The sequence below is a fragment of the Hippocampus guttulatus genome, chromosome 1, assembly GCF_054856545.1.
Source record: "Hippocampus guttulatus isolate MCC_2025c chromosome 1, RoL_Hgut_1.0, whole genome shotgun sequence".
Taxonomy (NCBI): domain Eukaryota; kingdom Metazoa; phylum Chordata; class Actinopteri; order Syngnathiformes; family Syngnathidae; genus Hippocampus; species Hippocampus guttulatus.
Window position 1 is genome coordinate 26,915,674 of NC_141261.1, and position 22,716 is coordinate 26,938,389.

At 43.3% G+C, this 22,716-nt stretch overlaps 1 protein-coding gene across 1 annotated transcript in view; it reads left to right on the forward strand.

The window, feature by feature from the left end:
- The window catches only part of magixb (MAGI family member, X-linked b), an 86,832-nt gene that overhangs the window by 12,317 nt on the left and 51,799 nt on the right, over window positions 1-22,716 (forward strand). Inside the window, 2 exon segments of the mRNA XM_086123681.1 lie at window positions 11,301-11,590; window positions 16,464-16,580. Coding sequence (XP_085979807.1) covers window positions 11,301-11,590; window positions 16,464-16,580 — 407 coding nt within the window.

Sequence of the window (22,716 nt, forward strand, 5' to 3'; positions counted from 1 at the left end):
TTTTTTTAACCCAAGTTTTGTCATCAGTCTTACTTTGTTTTTATTTGACCATCCAAAGTGATAATGCGTTTTGTTGTGAGCGCGCTACATTGAATCCTCAACATGAAGCTGTTGAGGATTTTTTTTCCCCCCAACAAGACTATACAGTAGATCACGTGAGAAGATGAATTGTAGTTGCCATGCCAATGCCGGTGATTCTGTTCTCATCACAAGGCTGTCATTTTAAGGTGGTGATGTGAAGAAAAGTCCTATCTCTGTCCAAAGTTGGCTTGATGCCAAACCACGTCAAAAACACATGACGGCGCTCCAGCATCTTCTTGACTTTGTAACATTGTTCAGCTGCAAGCGGCAATCAAACAGCTGTCTATTTGCACATGATACATGTTAGCTCCAACAGCATCTTACGCCTGTTTCCCCATGGATGTCAGCTGTGGTTGGCGTGTCTGGTCGTTTTCCTCATGATGAATGATCACATTTGTGCTTTCAGCTCCCTTCTGTCATGTGACCAGTGAACAGAATGAATTGGATTTGTGTGTGTGTGTGTGCGCGCGCGTGTGTGTGTGTGTGTGTGTGTCTTCCTTCCAGTAGGTGTCTCACATATGGCAATATTTGTCATTATTTGTGCGTTCATGCATGTTAAGTGGTTATATGTTGACTCAGTGAATATTGCAATTATCCAGATGTGTGCACTGTTTAAACGAGCATGCACTTAAACACAAATGTGTTCACTTTGTTTGCCTCTAAATGTGCAGTAACTGGTCTGCAATGATTTTATTTCATAATGGTTGCTCATGCTGACTTGGGTCATATGAAAAAGTCCCCCTCGCTGTGAGTGCTTGCACCCAGGGAGACAAATTGGGCACACCGGTCACAATCGAGCTGACAAAACACACAGCCAGCCTAAATATTCACATGCAGAAAGGACAACCAGTTGAACTTAAAAGGAGAACACAAAATATCAAGTTTTATCAAATATTAAAAATCAATTATTGTGAATCACATTTCAAGCCGAAACAGAATGTCGACAATGGCGTGTTCATAACTATCACAGTTAGATCACAGCAGCCTCTGACGTCAAAAGGTGCTTGGCCGCTATGGCAAACACCTTCAAATTTCACAGCTACACTAGACTGGGTATGTAATGCAGATACTGGTACAGTACAAGTGAATTACTGATACCTAACTATACATCTCTCTCTGTTGTTTGTCACAAGTCTGTTTCAGCATCTTGAGTGTAAATTCCAATGATTCAAAATGTCCTTGCAACTACAAGATATTCAAAAATTCAAGGTATTAAAAAAAACATTAAAAACAGAAAAAACTAAATACAATTTCAAGGAATAAGTCTACTTTTTTTTTTTTAATTGAACGACGTACTATCACAACGGTCGCACGTTGACTACGAAATGTACTAAATTTCCCACAGCACTGATTGGACAAGCAATGTCATGTGATCATCTGCAGCCAGTGATGGCCAAGTCATAACTAATTGACATGTTGAGTCGCATGTGTCTTAACCTCCATGGCAGAGGCTCCGTCGAACCCCTGAGACTGATTCACCAAACCCAAGTTAAGAACTACTGGTCTACAATAATGGGGTTCTCATCCAAATGTTCCAAAATATTTTAGCGACTTCGAATGAAAAATGGTCAAAATGAACATATTTTACAAATATTGAGATGAGAGGAGTCCACGCCATGGGATGACGTCATATGAGAGCATCTCCCTGCCACAAGACATTCGGCTGACTGTCAACAAAAGTGGTGATGGACAGATTGCTGATCGAGCTTTCGTGGTTTGGAAGAACTCTGGTCACAATTGTGTCAGCATTCAAGCTGTCAGCATTTTGCCTTACTTCATCATCCGCTGCCATTTTTTTGTGACAATATGTACAGTACATGTGACATAATATTTGGTCAAAACATGCGACGTGGTGTCCGTTGTTGCCATCGTGTATTTCGCAAAACCTGTTTCCATCGCCAAAACTTGTATTTTCCTTTAGTGGTACACTGAAAAATCCAGTCTAAAGTCTAAAAACGTTTTTGCAAATTTAAGGCTTTTTTTTCACATTTCTAGCATTTTCATTCGGGTTTATTTTTGCATTTATTGAATTTTTGAAGAAAAATATGTGGATGGAACCCACCTATTTTAATTACATTTAGCTTTTAAATGGTGAATCCACTTGCCATAGGCTTGTGATCTTTTCGGGCGCTTTACAAAAACAGGGCTGTGGACAGTTGTGTCAGTGAGCTATCACTTGGCAGCGGTGCCTTTGATCGCGATAGCCTGACTCTATGTGGGTGGAAATGTTGGGGAAATCAGTGGAGCTGACGGGTGCTGTCCTGACCACCTCACTTGTGTCGTGGGTACAATGCCAGCATAACAATAGGTAGAGCTGCCATAATAAGATTATATAGACTTTATTAGTTCCACAAAATGGACATTTGCAATCGTTAATGTAGAGAGCGACAATTATATTCATTTGGATGGCACGTTGTCTGGTTCAGGATGTTTGCATATACCCGAAGTTGGAGCTGAAGAATGAACTCATTCACTGATATTCAACATATAGCTGGCCAAAATATCACCATTGAGCAATTATTATCTGCAGCCAGGCGGCGGACCCGGGTATCCACCTGGGGAGAGGAGGGTGGTGGTTAGTTTGGGGGCATCCACATTGCCACCCACCTGGTCGTCGAAATTTTTAAATTACAGCCCGCCGACCCTGGCAGCAGTTTTGATCGAAGAAGCATAAGACTCATCCATCTGGTCTCCACTGATGGCGCCTCCAAGCAAATGCATGTGGACATCAGCGTTCTATTGTAAACCCATCGGGTCACTTTTCAGTGAGCCATTCAATTATTCAGTCACGCTAATTAATGTGTGTGTTGTGCACCTTTCTTTCCCTCATGTGCCTGTTTCTGTGCTTTGGGTCAACTTGACATAAGTGACGTCATTAAGCACATGGTGGCAAAAGCTCCTCTAGAATGGGGTTCTCTTGAATATGCTACGTGGAACTAGAAGAAATGAACAGTCTCAAATAACAAAATAATGCTGAGCAGAATTCATTCACATTTTGCTTGATTTGTATGTGCACTGGTGCTGATATGAGGGACCCTACTTGCAAGTATCAATTCAACTCACTTCACAACAACAACATTTGACAAATAGTAAACCAGCGGTCCCCAACCGCCGGGCCGCGGACCGGTACCGGTCCTCGGGGCATTTGGTACCGGGCCGCACAATAAGAACTTACATTAATTCCGTCGTATTTATTTTGGAATACGAAAGATATTTTATTTTGAAAAATTACCGGATTCTCCGTTACATCCAGCTGTGTCATTTGACACACGTCAAACCACGCTTCTCCGTCACGTGACTGATTACGCTAAAAACAAAACACCAGAGCTTGCTAAATGAGTAAAATAAACTGCTGGAGATCGCAAATGACGGCGGCCTCAAAGGTACGTTCGAGACAACAACTCTGCTGGTGTTCTGGATTCAAGTTATGGCTGAACACTCTGAGATCGCCACAATCGCACTGTTGCCATTTCCGACATGCTACCTGCGTGAGGCGGGGGTTTTGTGCAGCAACGGCGACTAAAACAAAATGACGAAGTAGACTCAACATGAAGCACACACTTCAGGTGTCATTGTCTCCTATTACCCCAAGATGGGACCGCCCGCTTGCAGAAAATCAAGCTCGGCGCTCGCACTGATTCAGCATTGTAGTGAGTTGAGATTTTCATGCACTTTGAATTTGTGCTGTATTGTATTTTGAAGGCATTAAGACCGTAGCGATCAGAGTGTTGCGGCCAAATTGGACGCTCCTCGTGTTTATCTCGAAAACCCCCCAGTGTTCATGCAGCTCTTAGCTGCTTATTATTTTGTAGTATTTATCCGCCACACCTTAAATGCCGGTCCGTGAAAATATTGTCTGACATAAACCGGTCCGTGGGGCAAAAAAGGTTGGGGACCCCTGGAGTAAACCATTCATCAAAAGAGGCTTCAAACTGTTTGATGCCACACCCAGCAGAAATTTACCGTCACACTAAAACATACAGTAAACCAAAACAGAATTACATTTTCTGTATTTCAAACAACTTTGCATTGACTTATGAACTAGTCTGCTGAGCTTAATTCTAACAAAAAAAATGCTATTGTATTAATCATGTTAGCATTAGTTTTAGAAGCAAAGAATATTTTAACACAAATGGTGGAGCAACACATTTAGACTGATAATTTAATAATACTCACAGGCCTTATCCTCAATGAAAAATGAATGATCGTGAAATTAATTGCAGCATTAAGTCATAATGCTCAAGCTGTTTAGTCTTTACATTCTATTTCTGTTATTACTCAGTTTATATGGATTACAGAATTGTGATATTTTCTTATGTTTCCATTTTTTTAGTGGGGTAGATGAAAGACCTCTCCATTCAATGGGGACAGATGTTTTGAAATACAATTGTTTTGAGTTAAGAGTGTGGTCAACTCATATCTCAAGACACCGCTGTATTGGCTCTGCTGTCAGAAAAAAAAGTACTTTCTCAACAACATGACACAGCTGTTAGTCTCTTCTGTGTACTGTTATCGCCTTAAGCTACGAGCTTTTTTTCCCTCTCTGAGTAGACAAATAAAATGAAAAGAGGGGGAAAAAAACTGATTTCTAAGAATAGATTCCACAGGATGTGCATTTTGCCACTGACTGATTGTGGTTGTCTGAAATTTCATTGTGGAGGGTTTGGAGGGGTCGCAGGCCACAGGGACCCCGACGTCCCCGAGCAGAATTTTGTTTGATGGGAACTCAGTGAAAGGAGAGCTGTACTGGTCAGCGCTTTCATGACCTCAAGGTCACAAATCTCAGTGGTGCATTGTTATTGCAAGCAAACATCGACGGTGGATTGTGTCGTCTGTGTTCATCTTTGTGACACAGTGAAGCAACGTATACTTTTTGTATTTGTAATGCTCGGCTAGTGGTGATGCAGATTAGCTCTTTAACACATGCGTTTATCTTATTGCTAACAAATGATGCAAAACATCACAGACGGGGTAAGGAATAATTTTGGGCCGGGCCTGACTGCAAAGACAAAATCAGAAAATAATTGACATCGGCAATATTTATCACTGGAAAAAGAAACGTGAATATGGGGGAACGATTACAAAAAAAATAAATAAATTGCGAAAGCCAATTTAGGGGGTCACTGTATTCTTTATGCTCTGCGAAAATGAGTCTGTTCTGAAGCTCTGCGTCTTTCCGTCTATGTCAGTGGTTCTTAACCTGGGTTCGATCGAACCCTAGGGGTTTGGTGAATCGGTCTCAGGGGTTCGACGGAGCCTCTGCCATGGAGGTTAAGACACACCAGACTCAACATGTCAATTAGTTACGACTTGCCCGCTTGGCCATCACTGGCTGCAGATGATCACATGACATTGCTTGTCCAATCAGTGCTGTGGGAAATTCAGTTCGCTTAGTAGTCAACGTCTGTCTGTTGTGACAGTACGTCGTACAATTAAAAAGAAAAGTGATGTCATCACACTTGGCAACAAGGGATGTAGCCGAAAGTGAAAGTAGGGCTGTCGCAGCGAATGATTATTTTAAAAATGGATTAATCTGTTGATTATTGTTTTGATTAATCTATGAAGTGGATAAAACACATGCTTTAACCCATTTAATCCCAAATTTTTCCCAGACATGTAAACGTCAAAATCAGGTGTCATTGGTAGCCCTTTGAAGTAATCAGTAATAAAATTTTTTAGAGCCCAGTAAATTAAATCATTGTTGTCCGTCACAAATGTGACCCGTGGGATTAAATGGGTTAATTTCCACCCATTGATTGCAAACCAGGACAATATTTCACATTGACAGTGCAGAAAACACACAACTTCATTCGGATTCAGTACTGGTTTGGATTATACCAGGTCGGAAAATAGGGAAGAATGTTGATTGTTTTAAAAGCAGTCAAAGCAGATGTTTGCAAATGTTTCATTTTGAATCAACACAAAGGTAGTCAGTCAGCTTTCATGGAGGACAACAGAAATTGGAAAATATTCTCCTTCGAGAGGCTGAATTTCCAAGGATTTCAACAAATTAGAATAAAACAGGATTTGTAAATAATTATTGATTAATTTGATAATCGATTAGTTGTTTATTAATTGTTGCACCTCTCTCAAATTACGGCTGCATTTGTTGGCCACCAAATGAACATTTTGTGCATAGTCCATCGATATTGTGGCTACAATTATTGAATTTATTTTGTCATGTCTGCACTGCGTCCGCCTACGGATGGCATCTCGGTGTAGTGATTTTGAATTGACAGATGAGTGTGCGGCGATGTCAGGGTGTGTGTCAACGACGGCACAAGGCCGGTTTCGGGCCGCCCTGACAGGCGGCGGCTCATTAAAGTGCCATCCGACGCATGAGGTCAAGACAACAGCGAGTGCTCATGTGACTCAGTGCGTGTAACGTCGGCACACGACACGCGCGATGGGCGGCAGAGTACGCTCAACAGGATTGGAATAATACCCAGCACCAATCAGTGGTTTTATTTTTAGCGTATGCATCATTACGGACGACTGCACGGATGTTTGGAGAACTCTTCAGATCATCGGAATGAGCCGCGCTTGATGGAATATGAATAATATAAGATAAGATAAGATATCCTTTATTTGTCCCGCAATGGGGAAATTACAATCAGAATTCAGAAAGGAAAAACGCTGGGTAGGGAGAGGGAAAAAAACCCCACGCTCGAACTATCCTCTTCCGAGGATAATTTAAGTCCAGGATAAAAAAGACCCTAGCACATGAATAAGCATTAGACAGTTACAACAAGTCACAAGACATAACATGTATAAGGCCCCCCCCCTTCCCTGATTGGGAAGGGGGGGGGGGGGTAGGGTAGGGTAACCGCGACGCGGCTGACGATGACCAGCCGCACGGTCACCGTTGCGCTCCGCATCATCGAACCACGTCACGGGGGAAAAAGAATCGGAGCGATGAAGACGGTGATAACAAGGATGTGTATGCGCGTGTGGTTGTCCAGTTGTGTATGTGTATGCGTGTACAGGTCATAGCTGCTTCGTCGAGGTCTGCTCATCATGAAGACAGTCCCGGCTTATCGGTCCATGGCCGAGAAGGAGGGGGGTTGGTGGTGGGGGGCCCTAGACTCCATGCAGGGGAAAGGCCAGATAGCGTTGTTTGTTTTGGAGAGACGGCCGCCAACAATTCCAGACAGCCTTGAGTCCTTGGTCTGTATCTCTCACTGGCGCCGATCAGCCAATCCATCCATCCATCCATCCATTTTCCGAACCGCTTGCTCCTCACTAGGGTCGCGGGGGGTGCTGGAGCCTATCCCAGCCGTCTTCGGGCAGTAGGCGGGGGACACCCTGAATCAGTTGCCAGCCAATCGCAGGGCACACAGAGACGAACAACCATCCACGCCCACACTCACACCTAGGGACAATTCAGAGCGTCCAATCAGCCTGCCATGCATGTTTTTTGGAATGTGGGAGGAAACCGGAGCACCCGGAGAAAACCCACGCAGGCCCGGGGAGAACATGCAAACTCCACACAGGGAGGCCGGAGCTGGAATCGAACCCGGTACCTCTGCACTGTGAAGCCGACGTGCTAACCACTGGACTACCGGGCCGCCGATCAGCCAATCCTCAATTCCTTTTCGAAGCGAAAATTCCAACGTCTCCATGGTATTATCGATCGCGCGGAGTTGCTCCAAAACCGCATCAATATTGCGGTTGAGCTCAGTCCCCGCTTGAGTCTGAGTGTTGGACATTCGCGCCAAGCCATCCATAATGTAGATGTCTTCCACGTCCTCCACGGACAGTACTGTCAGGCACACCGGTCTCCACTTTCTCCATGGATCCAGGGCGTATCCGGCAGCAAGTGTCCCCGGAGGGCAAGCAGGCTCCCCACTGCCCGCTCTTTCCGTCGAAAAGAATTTGTCAATTACATCGAGAGACCAGCCAACTAATTCCATGGTTAGTTCTTCGGATGAAAACACGGTAGGAGGCTAGGGAAAAAAGTTGGACAAAAGACAGCAAAAGAAGACTAAGTGGCGAGCAGGGGAAAAAAAAAAGGTGGGGGGGGCAGGGAGCAGAGCAGAAGCATCCGCCTTCGTCGAGAGCCAAGCAGAAAAAGATGTGTGTGATTAAGAGTCTTGAAGTTTATTTTGTGTTTGTTTTTCAGACACGCCATAATGCAACGGTGTCCTAACTGCCGCCCAATTCAAATACATTTGTGAACAAAGTTGTCGGTACCGCTCTGTTAATGACAGAAACAAATAATAACAAAAGAGAGAATAATAACGAAGATGATAATTATATAATTAAAAGAAATTAACAATTTCATGAAAATTAACCACTTAAAATCAGATATTGCTTTTGAATTTCATTTGACCAAGGTTCCAGTGTACATGGTTGCAAATCCTTTGCCGTCACTTCCAGCCTGAAATGTGCAAGCGTTGACACATCACCAGATGCTGGACGTCATCTTTGGTGTTTGCAACCTTTCTTCAGTTCCAGCTTGTTGTTGCTTGGGGCAATTTCCCTTCAATTTTGTGAGTTCAGTTTTATTGGGCGGCATGGCTCAGTGGTAAATTGGTCGTTTCCCAACCCAGAGGTTGGTAGTTGGATCCCTGAGCAAGATGCCGAACCTCAGTTGCTCCTGATGCTGCGTCATCAGTGAATGAGGTAACAGTGTAAAGTGCTTTGGGTACCTGAGGTAGAAAAGCGCGATAACCTGTAAGTGAGTCTATTTACGAGTTCAGAATCAGATTCCGATCAGGTGATTGACTTGCCTATGACAAACATCCCACTTCCTTGCCCTCAAAAACTATTTCACAACTTCGGGTCATTGTCCATCTGCACTGCGAAATGCCTTTCATTGAATTCTGAAGCATTTGGCTAAAGATGAGCAGATTGTGACCAAAAAATATTTTGGGGGGGAAAATTGCAAACTCCCCATCTAACTTTTGTGTGCAATCCATTTTAAACGATTAATCATTCAAGTTCAGTTTTGTATTTTCAATTGAAGTGTTTAAGTTCAAGCGGTGCAGAATGGTACAGTAGCTTAAAATAATAATAATCAAGATATTTTTAGGAATAAAATCTACCTTGTGTTTGCCAAATACTCAGGCCTATTACTCTACTGCATTCTAATGTTAATCATGATATTTTTAGGTGCTACTTGGTGTAAAAGGTTTGCCAAGTTCTGGCCAAGTTTGAGTACGTCCACAAAATCAGCTTGTGTGCCGTCTGCTTTTTGAGTGACCAGCGCTATTTGCCAATTGGACTCATGTTGCGACAACCGGTTCAGGGTGTCCCCCGCCTACTGCCCGAAGACGACTGGGATAGGCTCCAGCACCCCCCGCGACCCTTGTGAAGATTAAGCGGTTCGGAAAATGGATGGATGGATGGACTCATGTTGCGTTGGCCAAGGTCAAACAGTCGCTTCCTGCGCCAAGCCCAGGCTGAGTGGCGCCTCCCCACCTTCCTGTGACCTTTGCACTCGTCTTTTTCCTCTCCTCTCATGTTACTCCTGCCAGAGCCCATCCCTCTGTCCTTCACACCCTTCCTTCTCATTTTCATCTCTTCCTCCAACCCCCAACAGTCAATTCGTTCACTCCTGCCCATCAAGAAGAAATGATAAGACATACGGTGTCCTTCTCTTGCTGTCTAATGGTACTTCGTTCAGCCTTCAGGGTGCCGCCGCTCAGGCTTATCTAGCCCTAAAGCGCTGCCCTTGTTATCCCTCTCATAGGCGAGGGTCATCGTCGTCTCGCATTCGCCTAAGAGGATTGGAATGTGGGGATTAAGTGATGCATAATGGCTAATCTCCTGGCTAAAACAGAGGTGCTGTTGTATGAATAAGTGTAGCAAAGTTTATTTGAATGTGAATGTATTGCCACTTTGTTTGAAATATAACATCAGGGTGATTGGAGTCAACGGGCGCAGATGTTTTGGATGCCACTATGCCTTTGTTCCCCGTGTCAAAAAAACTGTTGTTTGTGCTCTACCATGGCCAGACTCTCAGTGCGCGATGAGCACGCAGCATTTAAAGAGGGTGAAAAACTTTGCTTTAATTGGCCATGGTTAAGGTTGGCTGTTACCACGCCCTCAGCGGTGCAGCCCCCCTCTCTTGCAGATCCACCAGCCAGTGCTTGTCTGCAATATTATCAACTTCGGATCTAACCTGTTTCTGACTTACACCACCAACCGCTACGCAGGATTTACAACGGTCATGAAAATAGAGCCACTAGTGTAAGTTTTTGGGCTAAAAAGATTGGGAAAGTCATCTTTAGGTGAGGTTTTTCTGGGATAACCAAAGAATGTGGATTTTTAATTTTTTTTTTTGTTCAGAGTTGCTGGTAAAATAATTTGAATTGATCCGGGATGCTCATTTTCCTACCTGATCTGTTCAACTAACTCCTGCTTCCAGATTGATACCGAGTTGCCAAATTCATCCCATTTTCCCTTGGAGAACACTTCCCAACTGTCTCTTTGGTCGATTCCATGATTTAGTGTCACACAAATTTATCACATTTTCCCATGTGTCAAGGTTACGCAAGAATATCGTCTGCTTTACAACAAAGCTTTCACATCACTGTCACCTCAATGAAATCCCCCGAGCAACGTCCTCTGACTTGTTTTTTTTTCTCCTCACCTTTGTGATGGGGGGAAAACAAGAAAAACATGCTATACAACAACAATAGAATCTCGCAATGTGGTGTAGACCTTTGCATTCAGCTTTTTCCCATGTGAGCATATGTTTACATAACAACACGATGGATCTGGAGCGAGCATGAAAGGCCGTTTTGGTGTTGCGAACAGCCATTTGTTGTGCTGCCGTGTGTTTGTGTTCAAACATACAGACACAGTTCCCACATTCCATGTTGTCATGGGTGGAGAAACAAATAGAGCCCTCAGAGCTGTTTGTTGTATGATTTTTAATTTCTCCACTCCATATTTTATGAATAAAAACTGCATATTTTACAAATAAAATTAAATCCCGCATCAGGATGTTATGAGAAGAATTAAAACTTCAAAGATAGCATAAAGATAGCATTTTATATTTATATACTGTATACATATATGATATGTGTTGAAAATGGATGGCTGGGGAGATATACTGTATATAAAATCCAAAGGCTGTTTTGGAATAATACATTTTCCACTGAATAAAGTTTAAGGAATCTTTCGGAATTGACAGTCTCCTTGGTAGATTTCTGATGCAATTAACACTTTTTGACATGACACCTTGAAGTTCCGTTTCCTCTTCCTTGCAGCTCATTTGCCATGTCTAAGACCGCCATGCGGAAGCTGCACTGGCGTTCCAGGATGCAGGATACCTTCGTCCCCTTGATCGACTCGTCGGGGGAGCTCGGCGTGGCTGTCGGAGGAGGGGCCGATTACGGAGAGTTTCCTTTTGTCACGGCCGCCCCGGGGGACGGAATCAATGTGGGCGACATCATCCTGGAGATTGGTGGAACGCCTGTACTGGGCATGACGCTTGGCGATGTACGTGGGGTCCTCAACTCCTGCCCCCATCCTGTCCGCATCAAAACCGTGTCACCAGGTATGACTGGGCAAACAGTTTGTTTTCAGCGAGCTAACGTACAATCAACCTTTTCACCATGGCCTCACAGGTACTTCCGGGTGGCAGCAGCCACTTGTTAACGAATGCTTCCACGTCATTTGACCTCGGCAGAGTGATTGAGAAAACAGAGCCAACTGCTTTTGATGATTTCAGACGCCTTCTTTGCACCGCAGTAATGTGAATGTGTAAAGTGGGATAAATTGTTTAAGCGGCCTGTAATTTACATTTCACTGAGTAAATTGGTACAAAATTACTTTGTAGATGTCTTGGAAATTCAGACTTACTCAGAACGTTAACGTGATTGTTGAGGAGCTGGCTAAATAAGTGACCTTTCCGTTGTTTGGGTGAATGGCACAGATGCAACTTTATAATGGTGAAATAGATGGTGCACTGATAATATGTAGCTAGCAGGCTAGCCATTATGTTTTACTAAATCACTCTAAGACAACCCTATCGAACATCTTATAGACACCTCTTCAGGGGCGGTTTGAGACAGTTTTACCTTGGGTGGCAAGGGGGCGTCAGGAGATTCAGCTGGGAAGGTTATAACCCCCCACTCCCTTCCACACACACACGCACACACACACACACACATACACACATGCGCGCGCGCGCATTCACAGATTTCTAATTTGCGGCAATGACATGACATTATCTTTAGTCCACATCTCTGTGAAACAAGGAGACCAAAATGTGTTGCCTCATTCCCCCAAAATAATCTTTCCTCCCCCAGCCTTGCTTTCTAGCAATCTGTCATGAGCCATATTTACTTCCGTAAAAACTGCGCAACGTGATAATTGTTTTTTTTTTTTGCATATCACCCGACATCGTGCATGCGTGTCACATCATGGACTTACTTCATTCACATTAGAAGTCACGTTTGTTTTTGAACGGATTTAACAAAACACCCGAATTGAGCATCACGCCCGACAGTGTGAACGTAGCCTTGCACAAGCCTTTGAACAGGTTTCCGACAGACATTGGTAGTCCGTACCCCTCAACCACTCATCTAGTGACCCCGATGCCAATCAGTTTCCAGTCGACAGTCATCCGCACACCCACCCTCTCGTTGACAACCGCTTTCCAAAAAGCATCGGTTACTGAGTTGGGCCTCGTGAAGGTTGAGGATGAGCAGGAACCTATCCCGATCACAAGCCACAAGCAAAATGATGGGCAAATCCCCCACCTCAAAAAATGGAGAAAAGATGGACAAAAATGACTGAGGATGGCACGAGTTTTCACTGTCTCTGTGCTTTATTGACTTCGTGCTTTGACAGTTGTGCTCTATTGCCCTTGTTTCATCAGACTGCACCCAAACAATCTGTCACTCCGGTGTCCAACCCGTCATCCATCATAATGTTGCTCTACACCACTGCAGCTCTTTCTCCTCCCCCTCACAGGCCAAATCCGCCGTCTGTAGCATGACGATGTTGATCCGCACTCGTCAATTAGCGTGGCTGTGTCAAGGCGATCGGCGGTCAGCGTGCACAGACGAGGTCACGACTGACTACCCTGTGACAGGGGTGATGTGCCATATAGTTGTCCGTCATTTGGGAAGGGTCCTTGACGATAACAACACGGGGCACGGCTAACGGATGCCGCGGCCGCTTCGAAGCGGAATAATATGTCAGCGGAGTGTCACCTGACCGTAGCTCCCCCGTGGCCTTGCCGCCTTGATTGATAGCTGATTTGGCCAGGGGCGCATTCATGATCATTTCGGAAGCCTGCTCGTCCATCCGCTGCCAGAGGAACTGCGTGTTGCATTGACAGTGATGGATGAGGTGCCTCCTTCCTCAAACTATCAGGCCAACTTACTCAGCTCAAGTCTGGAAGTCGTGGGCAGCGTTATGAGTTTTACCAACTTACATTTGAACTCGACAACTCTCGTCAAATTTATTTCTAGGACACTTTAACAGCAATCACAACTGTAACAAAATGGACATAAAACAAAAACGACCATAATTCAAATAATAGTACAGTGTTCCCTCACTTATCGCAGTTAATGGGGACCGGGACCCTGCCGCAATAAGTGAAAAACCGCGATGCAGCGTTGGCTCCCCCCTGCAAGGAATTTTCGTGTAAGTGTATGTGGGTACCAGCATGTTTAAAATATGTCAAGAGCATTTATACTTTACATATTTGAGACAAAGACTACAGCAGTACACGTATTTACTTAAATCTATAATTATAAAACCTTCGACAGTAATTAACATTCATCAGCATTGCCGTCTGAGAGAGACAAAGAGACCTGTGTTACTCTCACTTTACGCCGCCACTCTGACTGTGTAGCTGCTGTTAACCTCCAGCCTCCAGCTAGCTGCTGGCCAGCTATCCCTGCGCAGCCGGTGTGTTTATGATAAGACAATTAATCGGTATTGATGAGGAGGAGGCGAAGAGAGGCCTGCTGCTTTTTTCGGACAATCCCAATCGCCCCCTCTCTTTCTCTCTCACTCACTCACTCACTCACTCACTCGCTCACACTCGCTTTCTCTTTCACTCTCGCGCTCGCTCTCACTATAGCAAGATAGTGCCTGCTTTCATTGATTGAGAAAAATCCAATTATTACTATATATTATTATTATTCACTGTGTTAACAAGGTCTGTTTTTCCTGATGAGTGCAGTACAACCATCGTAGAGCATTTAATTAGCAATGTATATGTTCTCTACATTTGCCAACTTCTAAGTGTCAAGATTGACAGTTAACAGCTTAACCTGTAATTATTTCACACTCCAATTTATTTTGAACAAGGACTAAAACTTGCGAGTGAGTTGTCAGATTTATTTTGTACTTTTGTCTTTGTCTTTGCCTAACTTTACTTCATTCCATTGCCATATCTCGTCTTTCTCCATACCTCCTCCGGGATGCATTCCCCGCTGGGTGGATGTCGGTGGGCCGGCTCCGTTCTGGGGCTAAGCTCCTTGCGGTTGCAGCATCGTAGACAAACGGTGAAGCCAAATTGCGCCGATGTTCTTTGCTCAAGAACATACCTCGGCCAAAAGGCTGCAGTAGTGCAAAGGGAGTCAGGAACGGATCTGCTGTAAACAGGCTGCCGATGAAGGGGCACATGACAAGCGCTGCCAAAGAATGTCATGGCCAATGGGGCTGAAAACAATCCCAAATGAGTAAAGTTTCTAATATATTTTAGGTTCCTGAAGTTTCATCCAAAAGCTGACTATCCCTGATGTTTTTGTGAGCAGCATCCAACAACAAGTTCCTTATCATGGTAGCATAAAAACCAAATCAAAACTAGAGCTCTCTCATTCAGAGCAATGGGTCAGCATGCGATTTAACATCCTCAGCTTGCTTCCCTCGGCCCCATTAATCCAGATAAATATGCTTACGGTAATCAAGCAGAGCAGTTCATAGCGAAACACCCGCCACTACGTTTTTGCTTGAGGTCGTTTCTCAATATGAAGAACGCAGAGTATGGTCTCGAAAACACGCAAAGTACACGTTTACTAAGAACGTACGTGGCAATGGTCTACTTAGAAAGCGAGTCTCATTATAAATTGGAACGGCCGTATACTTGTGAACTTCCCCTTGAACTCTGATATGTTTCTGTGATACCTCGCAGCATAAAATGCATTTTGAGATATTTTCCGAGCCAAGCATTCACAAAAAACAACCGATGCACCCTTGGTTTAAGCTAGCTGACAAAAACAACATCCGGGTAAACCATCCGTTCTTGTTTTATTCGTACTTTCAACTGGAACAGTACTTGGGTCGCAACTGATGACCTTTCACAAGGGCTTAAGAATGGACAAGCATGCAATTGAGAAACTGCCTGAGTAAATCAAACGTATTCGTGGGAAATATAAAAAGGTGCGCTGTAATTAAAAAAAGAAAAGTAGGAGCTGGGGCAGTAAAATTTAAAACAAATGAGGTTCAGCTTCATTAGGCGCTGACTATGCTGAAGGTTATTTTGGAGTAATAACTGATTTACAGCAGTAATGACCTGAGTGTGTAGCAGATCTTTTATAGCTCGTATAAGTGCCATCCTTTAATGATATACTCGTCTTAATAAACATTTCATTATTTAAATAACGGCTACAACGGTTGACTGCAAAATGCATGTTTTCGAGTATGTTTTCAGGGATAGACCGAAGAAAACTTGATTTGCTGTCGAAATCTTAAGGGAGCTATTTGTTTTTTTGAAGTTTTCATTGAGGGCGGCATCGTGATCGGGTGGGTTACCAACACACACACACGCAGACACATACAAACATGCGCTCACATGCATGCAGATGACTTCCTCAACTTCGAAGCATATAGCACTCCGACATTTCTTTTAATAGCTCAGTGAATTCCGTCTGCCACCACCGAAAGCAGACGGCAAGACGCAGCGGCAGCCTGCAGGGCAAGCGTCGTCTGTCAGTGTGACTGACAGGCTCGGAGATGCGCTCAGTCCATCAATAACGCCAAGCGGCCTGTCAACAGAGCGTGTAAAGCGCTTGAGATGATAGAAAGTGATCAGAGAGATGAATTGCAGGCGTAGGTGATTGGCTCTACCTCCCCCGGTGAAAGCCTCAGTTGTGAAGTCTGCGGCAATTAACTTCAGGAGATTGTTTGGTATGCATGAGGGAGCAAAGAAAACGCATGGGATTCTCAGGTGCAATGCGAGGTGGTGGAGATTGAAATGGCCGTGTGTGAATACACCAGTCAAGGCACTAAAGTGCTAAAGCCGAGCGTCATTAAAAGTGTTGCGGCAGCGCACACCAATTTACTCCTGATTGGTCGTCTTCTTAGCCAAATACACATTTCATCACTCTGATTATGATTTTTTTTCTATGTGAGTGCTACCTCCTCTCTTTTTCTTGACACCATGCTTGTTTTCTTTGCCCTTCCCTCAGGCGCCACGTTGTGCAAGGATCTCAGGTTGTATCTGAGTAAGTGCTTCACACCCGGCTCGGTGGACAGTACACTTCAGCAGGTCATCCGAGAGAACCTTTTCCTCCGAGCTGTACCTTGTAAGTCCCCCTTGATGCTCTTCATCTTGCCTTCAATCTATGTGTCGCTCTCTATGCAACACCTTTTATTTCGAGGCCCTCTTTCCAACCGACTGTACATAAAAAGTCTCTTCCATCCATGAATCTGTGACATTTGCTTGTTGTAATTCTTCCAAAAATAAAAATACATTTCAAATGTTTCAAATCAACTATAAATCTGACAATACACACAGAGTTTTGAACTACTCAAATTTGGAATTGTCCCATTTCGGTTAACTGACATTTTTTTAAAGTCATTGTTCCATTGTGCTGAAACTGGTCATGTGAGTGGACTGAAAGTCACAAGACTGAGTATTTAGTAAAGATTTTGTCAAAACATTGTAGTCACGTGACAATTAAACTAAAAGCATGATGACACCAAACATATTAGAGTGATTAAAAAAATTGAAAATGAACAAATAACATCAAAAACAAACAGGACTGTGCTGAGATTTTACCCACCCCAGTTGAAATATCAACTACACAGAAAAATAAACGAGTGAACTTACTTTTGGCCTTTTCATGGCCTACAGAGGATCTGATTGATGCAACTTCCTGTGAACCGTGTCAGTGGTGGAATATTCCAAATTTCCCAGATGTGGCAGAACTCCAGGTTGAATTTAAAACTGAATTGCTTTTGTTTTGTTTAAGGAAAATGAATGATGGCGGAAATATAACATTTTTAAATAATTTAAATCATCATACTTCACGATCAAGTCTAATTTTCGGGAGTGGTGAAAGGACAACAAATGCTGTGCAGTGTTTCAGCTAGTTGAAATTAGGTCTTTGAAGGTGCATTTCTACAATATGCAACCAGACTAGTGTGCGGGAGAACATTGCTTATTACAAAATGTATTTTACAATTCATTTCATGAGGCGTTCATATGTTTGATTTCCTGGGGATGAAAACTGTTTTCTCTGGATTGGCATGATGTGTCTTCCTTGTGATTTTCGTTTGTTTCAACTGTCAACTTTTGCCGCTTTGGCACTGTATGCTTTCTTGCAGTGCAAGTGGCATAAGTACTCGCACTCTGTACTTAGGTATAAGTACTAATGGTTGTTTTAAAAAAAAAAATAATACAAAATAATCTCTCCATGAAATAGTTTTACTCTTTTATTAACTTATACGGTGCTTGTAAAACCTAAAGTTTCATGTCGCATGATGTTGATCAGGCGCTAGCTAGCGTTAGCTCAACTTTTATGCCATCAAAACAATGGTCTTCCATAACTCGTGCTAATTTAGCTAATGGTAACTGAAAAAAATCACCTAACCTTTTAGTGTTTTTTTTTTAACAGTAAGCAATTTTGTCATTCCTGATGCCTCTCTCTCAAGTTACTGTATGTCTTTTTTTATGGCATGTTGTCTTCTGCAGAAGTTAATAAAGTAAATAGACTAACATAATTACAAAAAATATAAATAGGCAATAGTAAAAGCCAAACAGTGACAGTGTCGAGAAAAGAGCTTCAGCTCCTGGCGAAGACTGAAGATGGTCTTCTTGTGTCCCTCTTCTTTCCTGTCTCCTTTGCTGCCATCCGGTGTGTCACACCTGCTCACATTTGTTGCTCTTTGTTTCTGCAAACAATACATCTTATCCAAAGACAGATGCGCCCCCCCCCACCACCCCCGCTGTTTTTATGACCCGACACAATCTTCTCCTTACAATGGAATATTCATTGATCAAGAAAACCCTTGACTGTCCCTGCCTCGTACGAATCAGTCAATCAACCAATTAATCAATGTTCTCCTAATGCCTCTGTAACTAAACACAGTCAACAAATTTTGCATTAGTGAAATAAAATAAGAACAAAAAAAAAGATACTCCTACAGTGCTTATAAGAGCCTGCTTGTTCAACTCAATTAGACATGTCACAACCACAACAGTACAAGTGACATAAAGTTAGAGCGATGTCAAAGAGTATGGTCATTTGGAACATTTTCGTGGCAACTTTTGTTTTTTGCACTGGTTTATTCTCAGAGGCTGTCTCCCCATTTCAGTCATCACCCATTGCTCCAGGCTACATTTTTTCCCCCTTCTTCTTTTTGTGAAGTGGCTGTAAAGCTGTGTATGAACTATCTTTGTATAAGCCCCTTGGGAAAGCGGTTGCACAGGCAATGTAATTTGGATGCTCATAAATGAAATCATGTACAAAGTACAATGGCAGCCAAAGGCGGCTAGTTGTACTACATCTGTTGCGATCCTAATCTCCTCTAATGTACGACATCACTGGGAACGGCCGAGGGGGGATATAACAGATGACTTGGTTCTCCCCCCGGCCCCATTTTGTCTCCCTCCCTTTTAGCATGTCCGCTTCTATTTTTCTCCCAGTTAGGTGGACAAGATAGACCACCTAGTGTGCCAGAAGTCTTAACCTTTCTATGGAAGCACAGAGCGTCTTCTAATCCTCCCCGTGAGGACAGCAAGTGGGTCATGTGACGCAGTAAGCAGCTGATCATCTCCCCTAACGTACAACAAGCTCTCCAACTATTCGTTTGCGCACACCCGCTTGGCAATGTGGTGACAATGTTGCCGTATACCAGAATGGCGCCTCGGCTGACCCTGCCTCGCCTCCAAACACTTTCCTTTAGTGACAACCAGGCTGGTTGAGCCTCCCCCCCAAGTAGTGCGTAGGCCTAATCCTCTGATCTGTTGACATGACGCTGTAAGATTCTGTTGTTGTCATGCTGATACCACAGATGCACGCACACTCTCCTGATCCCGGAACTGCTTGGGAACTGTCACAAGTGCTCATAGAGAAGTCACATTTCCTTGGATTCTCTTTGAGGATGAGGCCGCTGGGCTTGATGTAGCAGGAGAGGATTCGTCACTGGCTCACTGTGGCCCTCTTCAGGACCTTTTGTACTGTATGTCGTTCCTCAATTTTTAGTTGTATTTACGCTCTCGAAGGGCAGAATGGTAGATGAGGGGGCAGTCGGGCTGCAAAATTACCGGAATTATCTGAATTGTCACTCTTTTATTGCAATTAAAGGAGCGGGAATTAAAAAAAAATGAAGATTGGCTTTTAATAGAGAACTTAACTTTATTTGGAGAAAATATATTTTAGCGTAACACGAACATAAACATTTCATGCAAGTAACATTTTACCTTGACATACAGTACAAGTATGCCGAGTCACCTGGTTGAATTTCATTTATTTTTTTGTTCAGATCCAAAATTTAACTGGAAGTGAGGTACTCACATTACGTCATTACCATGGACGTTTATATCCCTCAACTGGAAGCCCACGGAAGCCTATTTCTGGCCACACCAGAAAAAAAAAGTTCAGGATCAAGTTATTACGTAATGCATTTCATGTTTTATCATGAGACCCATCCATCCATTTTCCGATCCGCTTTCAAGGGTCGCGGGAGGTGCTGAAGCCTATCCCAGCCGTCTTCGGGCAGTAGGCGGGGGACACCCTGAACCGGTTGCCAGCCAATCACCAGGGCACACAGAGATGAACAACCATCCATACTCACACTCACACCGAGGGACAATTTAGAGTGCTGCATATTTTTGGAATGTGGGAGGAAACCGGAGTACCCGGAGAAAACCCACACAGGCCCGGGCAGAAAGTCGACACAGGAAGGCCGGAACCCTTTATCATGATAATTTTATGCACCGTAATAGATTATCAAGTTCAAATGTAGTTATATAATAGTTACGTAGGTAGTAACTTTGATTTGTAAGGCACAAACATGATTTGGCTATTGACATGGACCGTCAGGAATTGTTTCATTTTGTTTTGAAAGCTTTCACAAAACCTTTCACATTAAAAAGTGAAATTTATCAATGTAAAACTAGAAATTTAGTTTAAAAAGGCGTCTCGTACATGCATGGATTTTCTCCGAGAACTCAGTTTCTTCCCACATTCCAAACACATACAGCAAGGTTTGTTTAAGACACTAAACTGTTTTTAGCGGCCTGTGAAAAATACTAAAACAATATTTGACATGTCCATGTTAGAAGTGTGGCTGTTGAAAAACTGGGGGACGCGAATGATGGGGAACTGCCGCTACTACTATCAATAGCTTGCAGTGACAGAAGTAAAATGACACTTTAAATATTAATAGAATTTCTCTGGAGAATAATGATCATACAGTTTCCTCCACTTTATGCTTCGTGTCAAGGTCCAATTTGTGACCATATCACATGAATGATCCTGAAGTATTGTCACGCTTTTGGTTTAGTTCCGATTCAGGAGATGGGATTCAGCTGAGGAATAGAAAGAATACGTTTGGACACCCTGGCTCCAAATAGTCCATCGTTGTGAATGCAAATGTGAATGGTTGTTTGTTTGCATAGTATGTGTTCCCTGCCAGCTCACCCGTGACATTAATGAGCACTCTCGAATGTGAATGGACGGCCGGCATGTTCACTCAACCTCGTGAGCCTCACACGTGACTGGATAAAGGAAAGAAAAGTCTTGAGTAATTATGCAGTCCTTCAGAGTATTTGATCCTGTTTGTTTTTCCTGAAGGTGTGCTTTTTGTACCTGTCTGCTATTTTAAGAGCATCTCCTTCCCTGAAGGCTTGTCATGAGACATCGTGCTTTGATCCAGAAAATAGAATTACAAAGGCTCTTTGGATAAAAATGGAAATGAATGACAGAATCAAGCGAATCCATGTTACGCTACAAATAAACTCTTGGGGAAGTAGGCCTCGGAAAAGCGACTGTTGTGAAATGACGTTGTGTAAGGAAAATGTACACTGGTGCCTTGAGATGCAAGTTAACTTTGCCCTCTGACTCAAATTATCTTTCCCTATTGAAGTGGATGGAAATGCCATTAATCCGTTCCAGCCTTCCAAAAATATATATATATAAAAATAACCCTTTCAAGGACAGTGGACAGCCTACCATGTTATCAAGTTGCAGGTTATCATTATTGGTGCATGAAAGGGTTAGTAAAGAATCAAGCACACAATATTATGTTATAAAAACAATAACAACGACAATTCAATAGAATATAAAGGATCAAACAGCTTGTACATGATTTAATGCTAAAATTCAATTCATTGTGCTGCTCCTCTACTGGTGTGCCTGCCTTGGTCAACCAGACACGGTGTAATATAGTCATACAGACCCAAATGATGAAAGTGACTCAGCATGCTGCAATCAGAGTAGCCGCTTTTCGCAGAGGAAATATAGTATATGCCTGTGACAATATGTTGCTCCATCATCTGTTTTCAAATATCCATTGCTTAAAGCAATGGTCTGCAGCATTTTTTTCTGCAGCCTATTTTCCGGTATGGACCAATCCATACAAGTACATGATTTTCGCGTACCGGCAGACATTCACCGATGGGCGGGGGTGGTACACATGCACTTCGGAAGATAATCGGCAATGGGAGTGGGGCCTGGTGTAAGGATTTGCTGACGTATATTCTCTTGTTGGCGGATAATTGTGGGAGGGGCTGACATATATCCACCTTCCGAAGGTAATTGCCGGTGCGGGGGAGGGTTGATGGCGGTGCGTGTGAGGGTTTATCTCTGTGCGGCCTGGGGCCAAACATCCCATGGACTGGTAGCAGGCCGCACACTGTTTTTTGGGGACCGCTGGCATACAGGGCTATAACACTATCTGTCTGTTACACTGTCAATGGCCTTTTCTGTTGTGTGTTAGCATTGAGCTAACAAGAACATTCTTCAGGCAAAGTTATTGGGTTGTTTTAAATAGTTGTAATTCTCTTTATGTTTTATGTTTAGTTTGACAGTAAACCTCAACTGGGAATGGCAATAAACATCTTGAAGTCTTTTTTAGAAAAACAGTTTAATATCCGCTTATTGTGAGTGCAGTTGAGTCGAGACAGAATGACAGCATGTATCGCAAACGTTGGGTCCTTGACTTGACCATCCGTGACCTAATATGCTTATATGCGATTTTTCGGGTACGCGGTACAACAAAACACTTCTTGTCAACCTCCATTGCTGTCCGTCTGCAGTCTCAAAAGCACCCTCCTCAACGTTTGCCTCCACATGGCTGCAATTTGTACACGTGAACCCGATTCTGAAGCAAAGTCATCGTCTGGAGGCCCTAGGCGTCTCACCTCTCCACCATAAAAGACTTTTGTAATTACAGTCTGAGATACGAATCATCATCATTTAGTTATTTTCGTAT